Genomic DNA, 17,169 nt, shown 5'->3' with positions numbered 1-17,169 from the left:
TACCCCGTATAATATATTTTAGTTCAAATATCATTTTTGAAAACTGGTTAACAAATAAAAAAGTTAACATATTTGAATTAATAAAATTATATTAATTTATTTTTTAATTTGAAAAATCAAAATATATTACAATTTTGGATAGAAACAAAATTAATTTTATGTCTAAATTTAAAAATTAAAAATATATTTAACTATTAAAAATATTATAGTAATTTTCGTTATTTAAGAGTTTGACATATTAATTTCTTTTGTCTTTTATTTTCCTTTTCCTTTTCATCTATTCTATTATTGTCAATATATACTCGTTTCGTTTCAATTAGCATTTAGAACGCATTCTAGCAATCACCCTTTTCATTTTGTTGTCCGTGTCACTTTGTTTTATTTACTAAGTACACACATACTATATATACCAGATCAATTATATTAGTGTTGAAAAATAAAAAAACTCAATTTACACAGAAGTTGACGTTACTATGATCAAGCAATTTCAAAAATAAAATAAAACTCAGCGTACGTTAAAAGTTTGCGTTCAACTAAAATACAATATCCATTTCAAAATGAAATAGAGAAAAAAAAATTATCGTGCTAATCTCACTCATAACTTCAAACAAATGTGTTTGACTTTTTATCTGAATCATGTGATTTGAATCATATGATTCACGCATTGCTAGATTGGCTTCAACATCGGAGGTGACCGACAAAGATAGAAGAATATGCATATTTATATTATTTTTGTTTTGATCATAAGTCCAACTACTAAAATGAGAGACACAAACACTTCCTCTTAAATTTGGGTGTCCCATTAGTTTAAAAGGAACATGTGACAACCAAATATTTGGTGGAAATCACTAAAGTGGTCCAGTTAGTGAATAACTGGGTTCTTTAAAAAGGCAGGTAAGAGTTTGATTTCTGATCATAATATTAATATTATTTTTATATGTTTCTATATTATAATAGATAAATAATTAAAATTAAATTAAATTATTTCATGTTTATTAATATATTTTATATGGTTTTATATTGGGAAAATATATAATTAAAAGGTGATAAATGAAATAAAATCAATTAATTTAAAAATTCATATTTATTAAAGTAACTTATTTTAATATATTATTATTTTAAAATGTAACCCTTTTACTTATTAATGTTTAATATTATTTATTTCGTTTAATTCTTATTTTTTGAAAATGAATTTTTACATCAAATTATTTTTAATTTTTAAATATAAACTAAATATTTATTCATTACATCAATCATATGCCCGAGTAATATTTATTAATGGACATAATTGCACTTCTTTTTTGGACAAAATATTTAAGTATAATTTATTTTCCTTTTAATAATGTTTCCTCTTATAATCTTTTTTTATTTATTTTGAAAACTATATCAAATAATTTATTAGCATTGTATTTTAATCTTTTATTTCTATTTTAATACAATTTCCTCCTTATGTCAATTTGATTATAATTGATTTGAGAGTTAAACTCTGTAAAAAAAGGTTATTTAAAAAATACTACACAAGAAATTGTGAGTTCTAATAATTAACTTTTCTTTTTTCAAATTTTAATTATTTCAATTTTTTTAATAATTGTGTTATTAGGATGAAGTATCTTCCACTTTTTTTTTTCTTAATGAGAAACTTTCGTAGAAATCTGATTTATTACGAGAGAATCTTCTTTCCAAAAATATGTTTTTCTGTTGGATCAAGTTTAGTACCGATTGAACTAATTACTTGTTGATATTTTAATTTAATTTAATGTTGTTTGTAACATAATCGAATATTTTTTCACAATCAACCATAATTGTCTGAATCTGTAAGCATAATTTAGAAAATAAATAAATTACATCATCCAAACAAAATTTTGTGTGAATAAAAACTGTCGAATTTAGTTTCAATTTTTAAAACTCATTCAAGCACAACTAGATTAAATTAAAATATTATTATAATTTCATTGAAATTAAGTAAAAATATATGTTTAAATTTCAATATTATTTTTGATATGATAGTTTTTTGTTGAAATTTAATAGTTTATTACAATTTTTTTTTTACTAAATATCCAGTATATTCATATCATTTATTCAACACTAAAATAAAACTAAATTATTTTAATTTTTAAAGCTTGACTTAATATAAATTAAATCTGAAAATTTTATTTATATTAATCCGTAATCCGTATTCCAATTTATATCTGATGAGTGAAATGCTAAGGTGAATTCGGCAACCTTGATCAATCCCACTCTTGCTGACGGCCACTTTTCGAAAGTCCATATAGTTTATTTCCAAAATGGATTTTATCAAATAAAAGATCTTGTTTTTATCCACTTTGGTAGGTTTTATTTAATGGTTTTAAAATATTTCCAAAACTAAAAAATAAAATAAAATCAATAAACAACAAATAAACCTAAAGAAAACAAAATTTGGTTTGTGGCCACCAGAAAAAACAGGAAAGAAAAGAAAAAGGTTGGGAAGTGAAGTGTGACTAGGATGCATTTAGGTGGCAACTCTATTTTTACTTTCTTTCGCTGCTTTTGACATAATAATGGCATTATCAGAGCAGCCAAATCACAAGCCTAAAAAATCATATATTCAAACAATATTTTCTATATCACATACACTTAGAAAAAATAACAAAATATATACGGGCCCAAGAAAATAATAGAAATGGTTGTGACAGCCCTAATCATAGCCCTCCATGTTAACACTTATACCTTCCACGTGTACCCTTCGTACACGTGGCTGATAATCTTTGCTGGAAAGCATGGGGTATGGTGGAATTGCCAGCACCTGATCATGACCAACCGAAATAAGGGAACCGGAAAAACAAAACGTGGAGGATAAAAAAGAGAGAAGGGTCGTTTGAACGTCTCTCTCTCTCTCTCTCTCTCTCTGTTCGTTCGGAGGTATCTTTCTCTTTCTTCTCCCCTCGCTCGGTGTTCTGTCGCCGTAACACAAAGGGGAAGAAAGAGAAAGAACACGGTGGCATTTTGACCCACCCAATAGCTTTTGTTCTTCATCCAGACATAGCTTCTTGTGTGGGTTTCTTCCTTCCTGCTTGGAGGGATTCGACTTTCTGTCTTTTCCCTTTTCTGTCCGGTTTTCATTTGGGTCGTTTGGAGGTTTTGGGTGTTGCCGAAGATGCTGGTAGCTAATAGCTTTGATCTATGGCGAAAGGACGCTTTTTTCTCTGCGGCGGAAGAGGTGCAGGAATCGGCTGATGTGTACGTTCCCCGATTCGTCTCTTAGGTTGATTTAATCACGAGATTAGATGAATTCTATGGTTAAAAAACGCATCTTGTGGGTTGAGATCATGTTGGGTATGTGTGGGTTTTTTGGGTTCTGGTGGGTTGTTTTTCCAATCGCCGTGTTGTGTCTTTCGTTCTTCCTATTTCTTATTTGTTCTTTGCTCAGCTAAACTTTTTCTTTTAAAAAAAATTGGTAGATTTTTCTTTTCCTTTGGCGCTTGCATATGGAGTTTTTGGTAGTTGGGGTAAATAATAGAAACGAAGGGGAGGTATTGTTGCTTGGAAGAGAATCTAGACTATATTTTCCCTTGAATCAAATTTTGGAACTATTGCTAAGTTGATATTTATTTGATCTTATCCGGTGTGTAAATGATATGAATGGAAACTTACAGTAGATTCCCATCTTATCTGGGGTCAAAATACTTGAAGCTATTTGGATGATCTATGCACTGGCATGTCCTTTTTCGAGTCAGTCCTAATTTAGGATGGAGTTTGGGCATGTCTTCATTATCACTATAGTCTATAAATATATTGGACCATGGCATGCTGAAGAAAACAATTGGACTGTCATTTATGTCTGACATAAATTTCATGTCTCTCTTTACCCAGAATGGAATCTGCTTACAGGGCATGGTTGAGAGAAAAGAGAGAAAGGTCAACTCCTGCGGAATTAAATGAACTATGTAGGAAGCTACAAACTGCTTTAGGTACTGCAAAATGGCAGGTAAGTCAATATACTTTTCTTTCATATTGAATTCCTCTCCCTTTGTACCTTTTTTTACTATGTACTTTTGCAACAAAAATCTTTAGTTTTCATATTGTAGATTCTCTTATAAGTCAACTCTCTCCATTGTTTCTTGTCATATCCCTTGAGATTGAATATTCTTTGTTGTGTTAGTTAGAGGAGTTTGAGAAAGCTGTCAGGCTAAGCTACCGACATCATGGTGATGACAATTCAAGCGCTAGGCATAGGCAGTTTATTTCTGCCATTGAAAGCCAAATTACCCAAGTTGAAGAAGCACTAAGAGAATCTTTTATTGAGCAAGGCAAGCAACCCCTTCGGTGGGTAAATCTGGATGAAGAAGAGCGAGATGATCTGGCTGCGTTTCTATCCGGAACTTGTCAGACCATAAAAAGCACTGATGATGAATCCATGGAAGCTACCGCCACGAAGATAAGCTCACTTCAGCAGAAACAAGTCAAAAAAGAAGATAAAAATGTAGATATAAACACTTTCTGCAACCGGGATTTATCTGTTAGTGAAAAGTCTTCTAAGGATGTCATTTCTGCTAACAAGGATGCAAATTATGTGATAGAAATAAAAGCAGATGCTGTTTCCAGAAGTAATGATGAGATAGTTTCTCAAACAGATAGAACAAGTACAAGAAAGACTTGGAATCCACCTAATTACGGTGCTCTAAAAATTGTAATTCCTGACGAAGATGAGCCAAAAGATAATACTCCACGGACTGTTGATGCCACCCCTAAAGAAAAAGGATTCAAAAATCTATCTTGGAAACAAAAGTTTGAAGAATATCCTCAGGCCATGCGAGTAGTTCGTATGTTCAATCAGGTTAGATGAATAAGTGCATAAAGAGATAGGGAAATTTTCTTCTAGTTTTCTTTGCTTACAGTCAGATTTTTTGTACTGTGCAGCGTTTTGGACGCATTCGTATATGCCAGAGCCAGAGACAGTTTCAAAGGCCATTCCACCCACGATATGGGTGTTCTGTTCAAGTTACACTTGTTCTAATGCTGACCATTTTTCTCTTTGGTAAGCTTTCGGTTCCTGCTCATAAAGGATTCTCTAATTTCTGCTTATTTCAGCTCTACTTTCATGTTCCGATCAACAAAGTTAATATAATGCGTGAGCATTTTCTCTAACTGGGTTGTGACTTGTAACATATTGGTTAGCAGATTTTGAAACTTGTTAGTTCCTATGATCTTTGTTATGATGCTTATTAAAACACACAAATGGTTAAATATGTTACAATTGCTTGAGATTACTATTTTATTTTTTTTCTGTATCTGTTCTTAATTTCTGGGGTAGAAAGAAACAGAATGAGGACTGAGGCTTTTCAGATAGAATAATGGCATTATATGGGGAATGAATGATCAATCTTGTAATTGCTGTTGAAATTTTGGCGTCGCTAATTAAATGATATTTTCTTCCCTTTCTCTGCAGTTCCCTTTGTACTCTATTCATCTTGAGTTAAACGGCAGCTTCGCTCAACCATTTTACGAGGTATTTCCACAACCTTAGAACTTGACTAAAATAATGAAATCTGAAATTGTTGCAAGTATGTTTGAGGTGAAAGTTAGCAAGAAGAGATTTCCTTTCTACTTAAAACACGGTCGGAACAATGAAATATTCCATTAAAATATGCTGTAGTGGTTAAAATAATAAAACCTTTGCAAGTATATGTGTGGTGTAAGTTAACATGAAGAGGTTTCCTTCCTCCTTAAAACGTGTTTGGAACCAAGAAAGATCGCATTTCCTTTTTCGTCAGATAGTTTGTGGTGATCTGTATGGTTTTCTTGCAAGATAGTTTACTTATTCAAAAGTAGATTTAACCACACGCAACGTGTGCAGATTCAAACAGCTTCATCATCCCAAACATAGCATCATTTTTTCAACTCAAGTGAAAACTTGACTTCAAACAGTTATGGTCTGTATGAAAAATAGAGATGTGAATACTTGTGTCATGTTAATAGAGATTTGTACTGAATTTTTATTCAAGAACTCGGCTTTAATTGGAGGCATTATATATGCATGTTAATTTGAATTGGCGGGTGGCACTGTTATATGAATGAATGTTTTTTGGGTTTTGCAGGGCTTTACTTGTGGTGGTGGGTAGAGAAGGTGAGCGGTCAATCGAGATCTAAGGCAGTGCCTTTGATATATTTTGGTGGGACAGTGAAGAGAATCGGTGTGACCTTCTCTTTTGTCGTCGTTGAGATTAAGATGAATTTACCATTGTGTGGATACTGATAGGATAGCAACCAACCTCTGCGTCCTACAGGGACAGCTTCTATTTTAGTTTTTAAGGCATGTTAAAATGTATATACATTTATCCAATATTTAATGCAAGTTAAGCTACATTGCTTGCAACACTGTTACTGTCTCAATTCAATGCAACCGTCCATCCAAACTTAAATATGATGAGCTGGAACAAACAAACAAACACGTTTAATACTCTGTTGCGACCACTGCTTTTTATCACAAATTAATTATTGTTTTAACTACATAAATAAAAAGTTTTAAGTGTAAAACAAATGTAAATAAAGAGCCTTGGACGGAAGATTACGATGGCGAAATGCGTTTTTCAAGGATGGAACACAGGCTCCCATATTTCCCAAATGTTATATTAGTCTTAAAATATCAAAAACATTTTTGAACCGGTCCATTTCTTTTTCAGACAGAAAATAACATTCTTTTTATCTTTCTAAGGTTAATGTTAATAATACATAAAATCTCTCAAAAAATGGAAACACAAATATAGGGTTGACATTCCACACATGAAAAACTGTCGAGTAAAAATGATCCTCTTCATCCCAAATTCTCAACGCCATTCAAGAGCACACCAGGTCGCACTGTTGAAGACATGAATGATGTTACGTCATATCATTTGAAAAATACAACATTTTAATTAATTTATACAGCATTAAATAATTGAGGGGAAATTTAAATCAGTGAAAAAAAAATCTCGGAACGATAAGACTTTACGACACTAAGTAGGTAAGCAGTGATGGGCCGAGCCTATGGATATATCGGCCCAACATTATTGGTAAGGCAAAATGGAAAGAGAGGAAATGGTTGGACCCAAAAAAAAAAAACAGAGAGAGAGGAAGAAGGAAGAAAAGGAAAAGAGAAAGGAGAGCATTGGTGCCAGATTCCTGTAGCGAGTCCAATCAGTCCTCCACCACACTCAGATCTGCGAGTTTCGCTTTCTGTATGTGCTCTGTGTGTTGAGAGCAAATTGAATGTTCAATCCCCAATTTCCATTTTCGAGTTATCAGAATTTCAAATTTCCTAACTGAACGCGATCCCAATCTCAGATGTCTTGTCTAGCGCTTTCCTTACAACCCTCCAATGGATCCGACATACTTCTCCAGACGCGCGAGTGGTTCCCTCCCGCACGCGCCCTCGTCGCCCTCTCCGCGTTTCGCCAAACTCGCCGGGCCCTCGCTGCCAATAAGCACTCCACGCCGGACGACGCCTACGCAGCGGAATCAATCGGCGACGATCCCCTCGCGGCGTCGAGCGGCCAGGTCATCGTCGGGGTGGAGAGCCGCTACCGTGTGGTGTACCGCCTCGTGAACGGCATCTACGTGCTCGGCATAACCGTCGCGGACCATGACAACTCCGTCAACGTGTTCGAATGCATCCACATCGTAAACCAGGCCGTCAGTGTTGTCGTGACGGCGTGCCGGGGCGTCGATGTCACGCCGGAGAAGCTCAGCCGCAAGTACGCCGAGATCTACATGGCCCTTGACATTGTCCTCCGCGGCGTCAGCTACATCCGTCTCGCCGCCATGCTTTCCACCATGCACGGCGAGAGCATCGCCAAGATGGTCCACTCCGCCATTGACACCGAGAACAAGATCCGCGGCGCCGACACGTGGCTCACGGCGGAGGTGCATTCGCTCGAGCACCAGGCCTGCATCGACGCCTTATCCACCGCCTCCTTCGAGTTGCCGCCGGAGACGCTCGAGGCTGGCGAAGAGGTCGCCGCCAGCCTTGCCCCGGCCCAGCCCGAAACGCAGGAGGAGCCGCAGCAGAAGCCGGAAGAGTCTCAGGTGGAGGACCCTTTTGCAGCTAGTGATGCTATTAACAAGCCGCAGGAACTTGTTGAAGGTTTCAAGAAAACAAAGGACCCTGCTACCGATTTAACCTCAGCTTTGGAGGGGCTTGATGTCACCACATTGCCTCCTCCTGAGGCTACTCAATCCACGCAGATAAATGTGGAGGGTTTTGAAGGGAGTTACGGTGGAGTTGAGTTTGGGAATGAGCAAGCTTCTATTGGAGAAGCTTTTGAAGGTTTCAACGATGCTTGGGGTGGTGGACTGGATCCTTCCGAGTTTGTGGGCACAACCAAACCTCCCAAACCGGAAGGTCTTGGTGGGGTTGAATTGTTGCAAACTGGGCCTGATGCTGCTCCTAAAGCAGCTGCTGAAAGTGGTTCAGGAACTCCACTTGAAAACTTGTTGGTGAAGAAAACTGAGATGAAGGGTCCTGAGATGTATATCTCTGAGGTGATTAGTGCAGAGTTTAGGGAATCGTTGCTAGCACGAGTGGGGTTGATGGGTGTTGTTTACCTCAGAACTATACCACCCAAAACTGCTGGTGATAAGGAAACTGAATTCTCATTCCGAATTGAAGGAACCAGTGCTGTTAAGAGATTTGTTATTCAGAATTCGCGTGTTAGTAGTCTTGGTAATGGGTTGTTTCATGTGAGGACTGCGGCCTCTGAGGAGCCAATACCAATTATTAAGTATAGCTTAGTTCCTAGGTTGACGCCGTTGCCTTTGAGGATTCGACTTACGAAACGGCATACTGGGAGTTTGCTTTCTGTCATGATACAATATGCTTCAAACCCTGATTTGTTAGTCCCCTTGCATGATGTTACTTTCACTCTTAAACTGCCCGTTGATCCTACTCTGTTGAAGGTTTCTCCAAAAGCTGTGTTAAATAGGACCGAAAGAGAAATTAAATGGCTTGTGCCAGAAATTCCGTTGAAGGGCTCTCCTGGTAGGTTGAGAGTTCGGATGCCGGTAGATTCCAGTGAAGATGATGAGGAAATTGAGGTTGTTGGTTATGTGAAATTTTCAGAACAAGTAACCCAGTCATTGTCTGGAGTTTCTATACGGCCGGCTTCAGAGGGTAAGACAGACTTCTACGAGGTTAGTGACAGACTTGAGAGTGGGGTATACATGTGCGATTGATTTTGTAATCATAGATGATTAGCAGGAGCTGTACTTTTTCATTTTGTGTCCATGAGATTTATGATTTGGTTGTTTATAGCATTCTTGGATATTGATCATGTACCTTGAACTCTGGAATTATCTGAAAATATTTGTTTCTCTGTACTGTGGCTATGATTTTACTTCAATGAACTGTATTTCCTCTTTGCAATGTTACTTGCTAGTATTACCCCGTGCTCATTTTGGTGATTCTTATTTGCAATAATAATTCTATGTATCATTCTAGATGAACAGCAGGCAATATATTCTTAAAACTTGCTAATGTCTGCTGAAAATTTAACAATAACTAGGAATCAAGATCATCAACAGTAGATGGTAGCCTTTGGTTGTTATTAGAGAGGTTTAAACAAGTCAAGCCGAACCAAACTCTTAAAGTTTGGACTTGGCTTGTCAAAGGAGTTGATAGCTCAAGTTTGGTTAATTTATTGAATCAAGGTTAATTAAAAGTTTCAGCTTGAGTTATTTAGCTCATTTATAACTTAACTACGTTTGCTTTTATGAGCATTTTCTTATATTGTTTTTCTACTTTATCAATATAACATCTCAAATTATTTTGATACTAATCTACTAATAAAAAATATGTATCAAGTATTTCTCAGAAAAGTAATTAATATTAAAAGGAAGCTAATGTTTTGCACAAATACAACTCAATATTAGCTAATAGAACCTAAACTTCGAAATAATAATGCTAATATTCTAATAAAACATAAACTAATGAACTTTCTATTTTAAACTCACACACACATACACAAATGAGTTATTAGAGTCAAACTCTTAAAGTTTGGATTCAACTCATTTAAATAATCAAACGTACCAGAGAGATTGGGTATGTCTATATAACTTACAGACAAAATTAAACAAGTATTTAATAAGTCTAGTCTGAACAGTTCTGGAATAGTTTTGCTTGTTTACACTCGTAACAATGAGCAAAAAGATCACCATATACATGGTGGATGGTGTGACGGCCTATGGACAAAGCTGTGATGAATGATAAAAAGTGTACAAAATCTAAAGTGTAAATGGCAAAAATATATCAAAGAAACAGCAGAACCTTATGCTAAAATCCAATAAAATATCATTAGTCTCAAAAGAATGCTTTGGAGGCAATGACATTTCTCTATAAATGAAAAAAACTTGGGAACATCGTAGGTTTAATAAAAAAAGCATAGAACATTAAATTCTAAAAGACAACTAAATTCTGAGTTTCTAAAACAGAACTAAATCCTTAAAGTTTGATAAAACAGAGTGCAAACAGATGAAGAACAAGTATAGCCACACTTAAGTTGCCGTTGACTGGTGGTCACTAGAGAAGGTCTCCAGAGTTGCTTGCTTAGGTAGTTCCCAATAGAAAAGACAGGGTTTCACAGTTAAACACCAGGGAGAAAGAGTGAACACAAAAATGAAATGGGGGTCCGATATGTTTTAAAGAATAAAGTACCCCTTAAAAGGGATTTTAAAACTGAAAAAAAAAAAAACATGGGATGTTCTGCCATGGGTGTTGCAGTGCTGTGGCATTACAGGTGCCTTGGCAGATACCGCAGATGGTGCCATTCATTGGGAAATAACAGAGGATAAATGGCGAAGGGGTCCACAAACACCATGTTATGGTGTTATGGACATTACTAGGAATTATGGATTCCTGAAGAGCTGGTGTGAAGTACTGTTGCTCTTGTTAGTATTACCCCGTGCTGCATTTAGTAGTTCTTTTAAATGAGCAGTTCTGAGCCGTATATAGTGGGTACAAATTATTTCTCTAATGTTTAGATTGGTTAAGAAAGGTTCCAAAAACTCTTGACAGTACCAAGCAGGGTATGTTAAATTTGAAAGTAGACACTGTAATGGTCTGGTTCGTTGGAGGGGTGATAGTGGACAGAAGAGAGTGAATTTAATTAGGTATGTCTGGTAGGAAAGAAATAGGGAGGAGAGATAAATTTGAAAATAAACACAGTAGTTCGTTGGAGATGAGAGTAGAAACAGAGAGAATTTAATTAGGTATGCTTGTTAAGAAAGAAATAGGGAGGGGAGTATAGTCAGCCAGTTCACGCACCAGCCAAAGGAGATTCACTTAGGGGCTGCACTAAGAATTGTGTAATATCTAAAAGGGACTCCTGGCAAGGGTATTTGTTCAAATGATATGGAAATGTAAATCTCGATGTACAGATGCTGACTGTGTTGGATCAATTGTGGGCAGGAGATCAACTAGATATTGTACTTTCTTAGGTGGGAATCTTGTAACTTGGAAGAGTGAAAAGTAAATTGTGGTAGCAAAATTCAGTGCTGAAGCGGAGTTCTGGGCAATGGCTCAAGGGTTCTGTGAATTACCATTGTTGAAAATCATCTTGGAATACTTAAGAATAAAGTGGGATGAACCAATGCAACTTTACTGTGATAATAAATTTGCTATTGGCATAGCCCATAATCCGATTTAACATGATAAAACTAAACACTTTGAAATTGATCAGCATTTTATCAGAGATAAATTAGTGGTCAAATCTGCATTTCATGTCTCCTCTCCAAACAACCTTGCAGACCTTCTGACAAAGGGAATGGTAACGGAAAATGTATATTTACCAGCTTGAGGAGGAGTTTTAGCAATCATATTTTTCATTATTCCATATTTAGCATATTATAATTAACGTGCATAATGTAAATATCCCTAAATCATAGGATATTACATTTAGTGTTATTATATTTCCAATCTTTTATTTATATCTGATCTACTTTTAGCAACAAAATTATTCTACCCTAATATTTGAGAAGAACCATGTAGGCTATGAATAAGATGGTTCACTTCGAGATGTAGATATTGGGGTTAGATGTGGTAGTTTTGTCTGACGAGGAAGGAAAGGTGTGGGGTTGAGTTTGAAGAACGTAAGAGGAGGTTGTTTGAGAGGAGGGAGGAGACAGTGGAGATGGTCAGCGTGATTGTTAAGAGGGTATTAAGATCAAGTGATGAAGAACCTATGGTAAACGGATTAATCTAAAAGGGCAATGGTTTTCCATACACCATGGACAAATCCATTAAGGTGGTACACAATACATCAGTCTTTTATCAAAATGTCTTGCACACTTTAGAGACAAGCTCATTTTAGTAGACTCTTGCCCATTAAATTTTTTAAACCCCTTTCTATTTTTTCGATTGAATTAAGAATGTGAAATTGTGGTAACAGCAAAACATTTCCTCCCTGCGATTCACTTTTATAATTTGCTGCATAAAAATCAATTGTGCTTTGTAGTCTTTCTTTATCCTGTATTACCCATCTCATGTGATGGTATTCATATATATGGTGGAAATATAAAGATTTGTCAATAGCACGCTATAGAGGTGTAGTTGCCCTGGCCACCATATGCACTGCCGTAGTGTTCATTTCACTGTATTAGCCAAAATTGCAGCATTTTGTATTGTACTGATGGTGTTAAAAATCCCGTGAATGGCCTTCTATTCTATGTTAACTTGTTAGAGGGGGTATTTTATGGAGGTATTTTTTATATTATTTTGGGTATTAAAATGGTTTTAGCTTGTAGAAAACCCTTCAAAGTTTGTAACTATACCTCACGTTTCTCCTCTTCTACCTTGAGACTGTTGCACAAACCCAGTTCAACTCTGACAATCACTGTGTGACCCTCTGGTGACTCTCTCAGGCAACCGATGCTGCAGCTCGCTAGTTTTTTTAACTTCCATATCTCATTCTCATTTGTTTTTTCAGTTATATCTTGTAAACATGTTCTCTTATTCACATCAATCTTTGTCCCATCAGCCTGTTCTCTGTTTATTATTCTCTTTGTTCCATCAGTCTGTTCTTTGACCATCTATCGCCCAAAGACCCAAATCCATTCACTCTTTTCTCTCCCTTTGGTTAGTCATGGCATTCTTGGTTACTATTTGCTTGTATGTTTGCTTAGGAGCTTAGATCAATAACTGTTTATTTTTAATTATGAACATGTCAATATTTGAGGCTGTTTATTTTAAATTTTTTAATATTTATATGCATTTACTGTATTTAGTCTGAAACATATAAACTGTATAAAAGATTTCAAAATGCCCATCATCGTGCCATAACAATTTTTGTTATTAGTCTCTAAGTGCCATTATCTGGGATTGATTACTATGACTGAAGAAATTCTTTTGTCAAGGACTGTGGTGTTGAACCTAGGTTGCTTCACTTTTGAAGTATTATGTTTAGTTCGAATTTCTTATTATTTTAGACCTTGTACATGGTGTTTGAAAATTTCAGAGCAAGCCTTTTTCCCAAGTCCAGTCAATCAATGCATTAATGATAATGTGTCTAATTTCAAATTGTCCTGTCTTCCACAGACGAAGTTTGTGTTCCATGTCCCCACGTTCTTGGACAATTGATCTTTTCACTTTAATAAAGATATATTTTTCAAAATGGTGTTTAATCAATATACTCTCCGTGGGCCATTATATGGAAGAAATAGGTGTCATAACGATCCTCTTTCAACAGCAGCAGTTTTTACCTACAAAAATATCAGCAGTTGTCTTGTGAAGTATCTATCACCTATTGCATTTCAATAAGCTTCCACAATGATGGAGTGAATGTATTCTGAAGAGTAATTTTGCATACACAAATACATGAAAATTTACAAACAAAAACGCTAACACCACCAATGAAATGCATCAAAATATGACGTCAGAAATTGATAACTTTAAACTAGCGAAAATTTTGAAAGACAGTTGTTTGTAACTACACATGATGGTTAAGCTGCAAATGGTGTGATTTCATTTCATAATGCAATAGCAAATGTCAGGGACCAAAATACTGAAACAGGAAGGAAAGAGTGGAGTGTAGGAAGGTGGGGAGAAATTAATACTCTTTGTTATGTTTGACATTATTGAAAATTACAATTATATATTGGTCTCATTTCTAAATTAAGAGAGAGATCACTAAACGAGAAGTAGGATATACTGAAATTATTGTTTTTAATAAATTTTAATCAAAAGACAGTCTTACTAGTAACAAAACAAAGAGGACAGGGAAAATGGTATCAAGCAAAAACAGAGGAAATTAAAAACTTTGTTCTGTTGTAAGGGAGAGAAGCCATTTGAGGAGTATAATCACCTTAATTATGTGATTACAATTACAGTGGCAACATATTCATTCCTGCTCTCTTTCTCTTGAAATCTATTATCCTTGTATTTTTCATTTTGGGTTTTATCAGTAAACGAAATGGGTCAAGTCAAGTATTCCTGTGAACAAGGGCAAACCAGACGTACCAAAGTACGGCATCCAATGCCTCAGATGCAACATAACTTGGACTGCGTTGTTTTTGGGGATTACTTATGTTACTTAATATGCACAATTTTTTAATTATTTTAATCCTTTTAAAATATTTTCTTAAGTGTATGTAGTATTTATTTTATTTTTTTGGCTTTTGTTCTTTTAGTTACTTAGTGGACACTATACTCTTTTTTGGTTTTTTTAGGATCGATTGATTGAGGAGTGAAAATGAAAAAGTTAAAAGAAATAAACAAAGAGAAAACGGAAAAACAACATTGTTTATATTAAAAAAATAATTAAAAAGTGAAGAAAAATAAATAAAAAGTAATTTAATTGATCTGATAGAATAAAAAAAATTTAAGTGATATATTTATGAAATGACCAAACTGCACTATGTTATAATTGTATTATTTTAAATAATAAACTTAAATTAATGTAAATGTAATAGTTAAAAGCATAAAAGTAAATTAATATAGGTAGAAAATAGTCTATGGAGACATGTAAGAGAAAGAAATGTACTCTATGTCTAAAAAGATAGATAGTATATTACAATCCTGCAAAGAAAAATATGGAAGACAACAATCAAATAAAATTTAAATTACAATTATTTTTATTTAAAAAAAATTGGAAACAATATAAAAAGAAGTTATGCTTGTTCAAAGAGGTACTCTAATTGATAAAAGATTTCTTCAAAATCATCAATTATTTAAGGAATCTTGTCAATCGATAAACATTTAAATTTAAACACTTTAATTTTTGCTGCATTTTTTGAGTTCTACCCTAAAATTTCACAAACATATTAACGTCATGGTGAAATTTAAGTTGGAATCTAATAACTTTAATAGTGTCATCACCATTTGAAGAATCTTCATTGTCAAGATGTTGTTAATGATTTTGATTGAACCTGTTGAGACATTATTAACATTAATAATGGTGTGTGTAATAATAATGTCATAAACAATAACATAGACATAAGGGAGCATTTAATCATTAATATTCATATGGATTTTTAACAATCCAATGAATGTTATGGAACTAAAAGTTCAATTTGGATTTTTTTTTTAATTTTTTTTATTTGTTTGATTGTGTCTTTAAAATATAAAATATATTGATAGACATTAATTAGTATATTTTTAATACTTAGTAGAGGAAACACAAAAAAAATACAATAGAAAATCTGAATACATGACTGTTGTATTCCAAATATTTGAAGATGTGTGAAAAATGAAAGTTTTTGTCATCCATACTTGATATTAGCCACAATCAACATATCAAGACTTTATTTCTATTTTTGCTATATTAACCTCACCACAAGAGACTTGAAAATCATACATTTTCTAACTTTAAATAAAAGTCCTTGATCAAGTCTTTATAGTACAAAGTTGTGTGAGAGAAAAAGTATCTAACTCTGATATATATAAATAATGATAAACTTATAAGTCAAACCGAGCGAAGAATGAGAAGTTCATTAACTAGACAATAATTGTTATAGAACAAAATATCTAACATATTTAATCATTTAATCATGTTTTTCGAATAATCTTATATCTTTCCACCTAAATGTGTCTTACTTTTAAGAGAGAAAAAAAAAAACATAACTAGTACACTTAAAAATGTCAACTATATTAAAAAACACTTAATAAAATATTTAACATAAATAATATCATACATCAAATCAAATTATGCAAATCATATGCATTACAATGTGTGAAAATGAAAAAAATAATATTTCATTACAAAAACGTTGATTGATAAATTAGAAAATAAACATCGATCTGACTAAATAAAAATTCATATAAACTACTTATATGGATATACATAAAACAAAATATTCAATTTTCGATCTCAAATTATTAGTAAACAATATCATAAACTATGTATAAAAGACAAAATTGTTAGTAAAACAAAAATGGTCTTATTTATCCTAACCAAAAAAGTATACAAATAAATGTATATAAGAGGTTAGTAAAGAAAAATTTATAAACAAAAACAGCTTCAATAAATATATATATATATATATATATATATATATATATATTATTTACATAAAAATGTATATAAAAAATCAGTAAAGCAAAAATCCATATATATAAGAAAGACTTTTTCATAAGTATAGGTATTTAAAAATATATAGTTTTATATATCTTTTTACAATTCATATAAAAAACATGTTTTAACATAAATTATTTAAAAATCATTGAACAAAAATATACATAAACAAATACATATGCTATGTACTATCACGACAGATAATTTTGTTTGCGTAAGTATTATTTGAATTTGTTTTTGATTTTGAAAGAGAATCTTTAATAACTAGATACATATATGAATATGGAAAATACTCTTGACTTTTTTAATTGAAGATAAGATTAGTATGTATATATTTGTCTTATCCATGTCTCCGTAACTATTTTAATACCTATTTTACTTTCATCTTCGTCTTCTTTTAAATTATTAAAATAGTCATAATTTATTAAGTAATTTAATATATGTGTATAATCCTTATTTATCTTTCACCTACACTTTTTTTTTCTTATAATTGTTTGAAAAATTTATTCACATCTTCAAAATATTTTTTCTTCTATTATTATCTTTGTGCAACTATGTTCAAATAATATACGTTAATTAATATTTTTTATATCTCATATTTCAATATTTGTATTTCTTTTTTTATATTTTAATTTATTGTTTATTTTTTTTC

The 17,169-nt window shown here is 33.3% G+C and overlaps 2 protein-coding genes across 3 annotated transcripts; both read left to right on the top strand.

Annotated features, from left to right (window-relative positions):
* Nucleotides 1-2,834: 2,834 nt before the first annotated feature.
* On the top strand, nucleotides 2,835-6,357 carry LOC108322171 (uncharacterized). Of its 2 annotated transcripts, none has more exons than XM_017554176.2 (6): nucleotides 2,835-3,244; nucleotides 3,853-3,967; nucleotides 4,142-4,816; nucleotides 4,900-5,017; nucleotides 5,429-5,488; nucleotides 6,078-6,357. In XM_017554176.2, exons 1-5 carry the CDS (start codon nucleotides 3,216-3,218, stop codon nucleotides 5,452-5,454), a joined length of 963 nt encoding a protein of 320 aa, XP_017409665.1. In that variant the 5' UTR covers nucleotides 2,835-3,215; the 3' UTR covers nucleotides 5,455-5,488; nucleotides 6,078-6,357. The 2 variants fall into 2 exon arrangements, with proteins under 2 accessions (XP_017409665.1, XP_017409664.1); XM_017554175.2 differs by having other exon boundaries at nucleotides 2,836-3,219.
* Nucleotides 6,358-6,969: 612 nt separating this feature from the next.
* LOC108322170 (uncharacterized) lies at nucleotides 6,970-9,333 on the top strand. The gene is made up of 2 exons (XM_052868424.1): nucleotides 6,970-7,196; nucleotides 7,303-9,333. The coding sequence occupies exons 1-2, from the start codon at nucleotides 6,993-6,995 to the stop codon at nucleotides 9,187-9,189; spliced, it is 2,091 nt and encodes a 696-aa protein (XP_052724384.1). The 5' UTR covers nucleotides 6,970-6,992; the 3' UTR covers nucleotides 9,190-9,333.
* Nucleotides 9,334-17,169: the final 7,836 nt, after the last annotated feature.

The sequence above is a fragment of the Vigna angularis genome, chromosome 1, assembly GCF_016808095.1.
Source record: "Vigna angularis cultivar LongXiaoDou No.4 chromosome 1, ASM1680809v1, whole genome shotgun sequence".
Classification (NCBI taxonomy): Eukaryota; Viridiplantae; Streptophyta; class Magnoliopsida; order Fabales; family Fabaceae; genus Vigna; species Vigna angularis.
This window is presented reverse-complemented; position numbering and strand designations above follow the sequence as displayed.

What these genes read in the sequence shown, in the direction of transcription:
- LOC108322170 (XM_052868424.1), top strand. Translation starts at nt 6,993, where the DNA reads ATGGGCCGAGCCTATGGATATATCGGCCCAACATTATTGGTAAGGCAA. An exon ending in ATCTGCGAGTTTCGCTTTCT is followed by an intron (nt 7,197 to 7,302) that starts GTATGTGCTCTG and finishes TCCCAATCTCAG; the next exon opens with ATGTCTTGTCTAGCGCTTTC.
- LOC108322171 (XM_017554175.2), top strand. Translation starts at nt 3,137, where the DNA reads ATGCTGGTAGCTAATAGCTTTGATCTATGGCGAAAGGACGCTTTTTTC. An exon ending in GTGCAGGAATCGGCTGATGT is followed by an intron (nt 3,220 to 3,852) that starts GTACGTTCCCCG and finishes CTCTTTACCCAG; the next exon opens with AATGGAATCTGCTTACAGGG. An exon ending in TAGGTACTGCAAAATGGCAG is followed by an intron (nt 3,968 to 4,141) that starts GTAAGTCAATAT and finishes TTGTTGTGTTAG; the next exon opens with TTAGAGGAGTTTGAGAAAGC.